At 35.8% G+C, this 6,000-nt stretch overlaps 1 protein-coding gene across 2 annotated transcripts in view; it reads left to right on the forward strand.

Annotated features, from left to right (window-relative positions):
* Nucleotides 1-4,113, forward strand: part of DCUN1D5 (defective in cullin neddylation 1 domain containing 5) — a 34,064-nt gene extending 29,951 nt beyond the window's left edge. For both annotated transcript variants that reach the window (XM_027636308.1, XM_027636390.1), the window contains 2 exons: nt 815-917; nt 1,641-4,113. In XM_027636308.1, the coding sequence (XP_027492109.1) occupies nt 815-917; nt 1,641-1,696 (159 nt within the window). In that variant the 3' untranslated portion in view covers nt 1,697-4,113. The remainder of the gene's footprint in view (nt 1-814; nt 918-1,640) is intronic.
* Nucleotides 4,114-6,000: the final 1,887 nt, after the last annotated feature.

A 6,000-nucleotide genomic window follows, 5' to 3' on the forward strand; every position in this document is an offset into this window, starting at 1 on the left:
GTTGGAGTGTTCTGTGAAAAGATTTCAGGGTTTGTGTTTTACTCAAGAATACATCTATATTGCTCCCATTCCTTTGCTCAAGGTGCTTATGAAACAGTGTTGTATGCATACAGATTGTTTTCTTTTTCCCTGTGCCCTACCCCCTTTTTCTTATCAAAGGCAACTAAAATTCCATCCTAATTATACTGTAAAGATAAATTTAAAATTAAATAGTCTCCGTTAGTTTCTTCAGCTGCATCTCTGCTGAATTTCACGTTTGCTTTGTTCAGATACAGTATGTAGATACCTTGATCTTTGGCTGTCTCTGGAAGATTTTGGTCAGTTTAGCTGTAAGTGAATGAGTCATGTGGATGTGCGTAGGTTGTGAAACATACTAGGCTTGAGAATATTCCCTGCCTTCAAATCAGTACCAATGTTGCAAAGTAGATGTCTTTATGATCATAATGTATTATACCTTGGAGAAAAGAAGATTTTTTTTTTTTTAATAGTTCCATCTGGAAATAGATCTTAGATAAGCCCTGCTTCAGGGCCAGACAAAAATTTACCAGTTTTTTGAAGCTTAGGGTGGTAACTTCCCGATTCCACAGTATTTCAGTTTTGCTCTGATCTTTCAAGAAATCATTTTATGTAGTTTCATAACTAAGAAATATGTACATGTGTAGTATTTTTAAAAATGGAAAACCAAGTAAATAGTAGCCATTGTTCTCCATTAAATTGTTTATTAGGAACTGATTGAAGATAAAATGAGATAAATGAGATGCAACAGTACCAAATGCCATTTCACACTTTAATATTCTGAAATAATTTTCCCTAGCAATCGAAGTATAGAGTTATGAACAAGGATCAGTGGTACAATGTACTAGAGTTCAGCAGAACTGTCCATGCAGATCTTAGCAACTATGATGAAGATGGTGCATGTAAGTATTCTTAATGTTTTGCTTATTCAACTATTAGCACAATATTTTAAAATTCCATAAAACACATTTCTGTAACAGAAACAATACTGTAAGGTATAAAGTAATTATTCTCCAACAATGCGTAGAAAAACAGTCTTGATAACCATCCATCTTCAAACTGCAGATATTAGTTGTAGTGGTATGATGGTGTACTTGAGCCAGCTTGTATTCAATGAGGATCTAGTAAAGGTGCTTGCTGCATGAAACTATAGACTTGAAAGCACAACTATAAACAGCAAACTCTCACTTTGTACTAATGTATAATAAACTCCAACTTAACGATTATGTTGCCTACCTGCTGGTACTTGGAACTGAACACACCTAGTAGTCAGTGATGCTATGACTGAATTGTATTAATTCCATTTTGGTACACTTTCTAATTATTTACAATTTTGAAAGCTCTAGGAAGTTGTGCTGATTTACAATATAACCTTATTTTTATGCTTTCTGTTCAGTTCAGTGCAGCTGTCAGATATCGGGAACACCTTTTTCCATAATTCGGTCTACCGTTTTTTTGTGCACTTTTTGCCACCCTTGGGTTGGAATGATTGTAGTAGTCTATGAGTATTTGGCCATAGGATTGACGTGAATGTTTCCTAAAACAGTAGTTTTAACCTTCATACTTTAAGAGAAGATATTTGAAAGACATGGGCAAATATAACTCCAAGTTTCATCCGTTTGCAGGGCCTGTGCTTCTGGATGAATTTGTTGAATGGCAAAAAGTTCGTCAAGCGTCATAGCAAGAATTCAAAAGAAAATGCAAAAGTTTTTTTGGTGCCCGCCTGTACACAAAGTAATGAGAAAAAGGATTGCATTTTCATTCGTAAGAAAGACTTTACAGTAATTTTTTTCCTTTTTAAGGAAACTTTCTTGTTACATGTGATATGGGCATTGAACCACACCTCTTCTGAGACTGAAGTTGGAGTTCTTGTTTTGAGTCTTATGTTTATAGCATTTATTTCAGAACAATAAAGATTCAGATTTGTGACAAAGGCCTAAAAGTGAAGAATGTCCCTTGAATGTGAGTGTGGTGTCTATTTTTGAAACCAAATCTGTAAGATTATCTTTCTCAGAAGTGCCCTTTCAGTGAATTTTTGAAGACCTTAAAAATGCTTAATTGGCACTGTTGCTTGCTGATGGTATGATTGTCTTGTGTGGCAAATGTTAGAAAGAATGACTGATTTATGAAGCCCTTGGTGGGAGTGTGCTATTTTCTGTATCAAGTATTGGTCATGGGTTGTGCCACAGTTTTCAGCTCCTTGTGGAGATAAAGGCCTTAAACTCCTGTTATTGTTTTTTATTTCTTTGTTCATTCCCCACCCAGTGGCATGGCATTTAATGGCAGGCCCTTTTAAAGCAGAAAGATATAGAGCATATGACTCTGTGTGCAGAATGGCTGAAAACTAGTTGCCTGTACTTCAGATGTGAACACAGATACTCTTTGGTACAGTAAGGCAGCTCCAGACCTTTACTACTATTTAGACTTCGGATTGCTTTGTATAAAAGTGCAATTTATATTTTAAAAGGGAAAGCTGGAAAGACTTGGTTTCAAGCTTTGCTTCTTATATGTTTTAGACTGGAAGCACTCACAACATGACTTTTTTTCTCTCCCTGGATGTTTTTTATATGTAAGTTAAGAAGAGACTACTTAATCACCTACCTGTGACCATGTAACAGGCTGTATGTAACAGGCTATTAATTTTCACCCTGTTAATCTGTTTTCAGTCCAGTAACTACTGCAATTGCCCTTTTAGGCATTCAGTATTCATTGCAACCTTTAAATACAGTAGGAATTTGTCACTCTACTTTCCTGCCCAGGAGGCCTAACACCACCCTTGAGAAGGAAAGGGATTTTAATGAATAAATGTGAAAAACCAAAACAAAATGAGCGAATGAAGCATTTGTAACTTCTACTGTATTATATAAATATATACTATAGACTGTGATAATGCCATGAGACTCAGTCAGTGATCAAGGCCTCAATGTGCCAAATATTTCAACAACTTGAATTAAGAATAATGTAAACTAGGCATGACTTGAAGATCTTTGCCTCAGGGAAATGACTTCTATTTTGCACATCCCTTAGTCAGACTAACAAACATGAGTTTTCCTGTCCTTAAGGAAAGCTTTATTCCCAAGATGATTTTTTTTTTTTTTTTTTTTTTTTTTTTACAAGGAGAGCAGAAAAAGAAAAAGTGTGAGGAGAAATGATAAGCAGGGGTGCAAAGTAGTGGTATGTGCCTGTGCTGTTGTTCTGCTACTGAGGACCACACTTACAACTTAAACTCCAGATCTGCTTGCTGTGGGCTGCAGAAAGCAGTGCAGTGGTGGGCCAGGGGCTGTCCTGCAAGTCATGCTGAACTTAAAAAACTTGGTTTCACCCAAGTGGAAAAAAGCATCGGGGGAAAAACAAACAACAGTTGAGATGCTTGGAAGATCTCTGCTTGTACAATGGCTTTGTCTGTGTGCATGCAAACAGATGCACTACAGCTGTTTTACATATTTTTCCACTTATTTTACAGGAAGTGTTTAACTTTAAACCTCACATATGCTGTGGCATTTCTCTTCAGTGTGTTACAAGTTGCCCATTTGCATTGCTGATAATTCTGATTTCACTCATAACAGAGTGCCTTTCATTTGCAAATTGCCCTACCCCACAGAAAGTTTGTGCCAGAATGAGATTACCTTCAAGAGTCCCAAGACCTACTGGTACAGTAAAGTCCTAAGATGCACAGATAAACATGCACCAAGTAACTGATGTCAAGGGAAGTACTGCTGTATACTAAATCACTTCAGGGACGCTGATTCTGAAATGACTTTCTCAAATTCACTAGAACTACTCTCCTTGTGTACTGTGTTTAGTCCCCACTGGGATGTTCTCTTTCCAAAAGTTTTGAAATACTGGTTAGAAGAGAATATTTTATAGTGCGATAAAAAAATCATCATTTTTAGATAACTGCAAACAGTTGTGAATTCAGTTTAAACCAGTTGGTCCTAGAGGATGGTATTAGACTAGAAAAGTAGGAGTGATGCATCTACCAATCCAAGGGGATCGAGTGCTTACTGTTAAGGTGTAATACACTATGTGATGTATCATTTGTATCGCTGTTAAGGTTTTATCAGTATTCCTGTAATAAATCCATTTTTCAGGGATTTATAACTTGGTTGTCTGTGTGATTGAAAATCATCAGTTACTGTAAAACTTTAACTGGGAATGAATGTATTTAAACTAGTTAAAATCAATATAGTTTTTCAAACTTGAATAAAATAGAATTTTACGTTATGTTTTTGTGCTCAAAACTACAATCAGACTTACTGTTTCAATATGAATTAATGACTTGTACAGTTTCATTATGAGCAGATCACTTTTATTAGCTGTCATTTATTACTTCACCTTACAACTGGCTGGCATGAGTGCTAATAACAGTCAATTTGTTTGGGGTTTTTTTCAATTTTGTGCATGTCCGCAAGTCAAAACTGAGTTCTGCTAAATGTTTTCTTTAGCCTTTGAACTTTTTGGTTTTTTCAGGTGCATTTCAGTCTATTGAATTAAAAGAAAAAAAGTTCCACCTTATCTTTCAGTTGTTTAAGATGAGAGTTAACAGGTGAAATATGCTGCCACAGTGTGACAAATAATTAAGTCAAAGGTGAAACGTCTTCCAAAGCTAAATCACAAAGGTGTCTATCTTAATGTTCTGAACTTCACGCTAATTTCACTTTCATTTCTTGATATTAATTCTTCCTAACATAATTAATTACTCCTAGTGTTCTTGGACAACTAACAGTTTGGTTTAAAATCTGAAAACACTCACCTGCTCATGGAAAAAGCCATACTGGTAGATCAGAATGTAATATTTCTCCTGTGTAAAAATGTGATCTTGAATTAAACAGTCATTTATGTTTACCTATGTCTTTATCTTTATATGTATATAAACTACATATATATTTATGTGGTTTTGATCCAATTTATCTTTTCTGTTTAAACATCTAATTCTTTACTAGTGGCTGTAGTTTCACACTTCTATATAGCAGACTTTGAATTTGGCATTTGAGATGACTATGGACACCAGCCTGGTACTTGTCTTGGCCCAAATGTGGTCTCTATGGCCATTGTTCAGGGGTTTTTTTTGTATCTCTCAAAAGCTTTGAGCTGATATATTGATACTGACTGCACAAAAATTGCAAAAGGACCATTAAGTTTCATGTTTCTGAAATTTTGTTCATTTTTTGAGCTAGTGAACAGTTCTTTTAATGCAATATGTACAAACTTGTACAGGTTTAGCTTTGTTAAGTATGATGAATAAAATGGTATGTCATAGGGCAGAAAACTTATTCTTCTTGTCATGCTACTTCTTTTAGTTTTTCTTTTGTGTTTTTGAATATGCGTAATTGTTCTTAAAATCACTGAGAGACTTAATTCCAGCAAGATGGATCAGTCTAATTGTTAAGTTAACCTTACTGAAGAATTTCTTTGCTTCTGTGTGCAGATGTATAAAATAGAACTTTGTCTCAACTGGAAGCAACAGCAAACACCATTCTTGATTATAGCCCATGTTATTAGGACTGATAGAACATAATGGTCTTGGAAATTAACTGTCATTAATTATTTGTTGGATGAACAGTGTTCCAACAACCTGTTGCAATGCATGTGAATGAAGAAAGAATGAGTTTTTCTGTCTTCCCCAGCTACCTCCCTTCACCTTCCCCTATTGTATCTCTTTGGTCACTCATCTGTATTTTCAGAAAGGACTTAGTGTTTTCTAGTGCACTCTTCCATAGGGTCTTTCAGAGACTGTTGCAGAAGGGATCCAAGATAACATCCTGTCATATGTTTGAGTTAATCACCCTGTTTTCCTTGCAGATGCAGCTTGTTCCACTCTTGACACTTTCCAGTTGTTGAGGTCTGATGCCATACCTGCTTCAGAGCAGTCTTCCCTCAGTCTCTCTCAGACCTAAGGCAATGCCTGTTTGTTGTCTCCTTGTTGTTCTGCTTTTTCATCTTTTCATAGTGAGGTTCGTAATGCCTTCCTGAGTCAGTAGGAGT

The sequence above is a fragment of the Corapipo altera genome, unplaced genomic scaffold (genome assembly GCF_003945725.1).
Source record: "Corapipo altera isolate COAL_440 unplaced genomic scaffold, ASM394572v1 0, whole genome shotgun sequence".
Lineage (NCBI taxonomy): Eukaryota > Metazoa > Chordata > Aves > Passeriformes > Pipridae > Corapipo > Corapipo altera.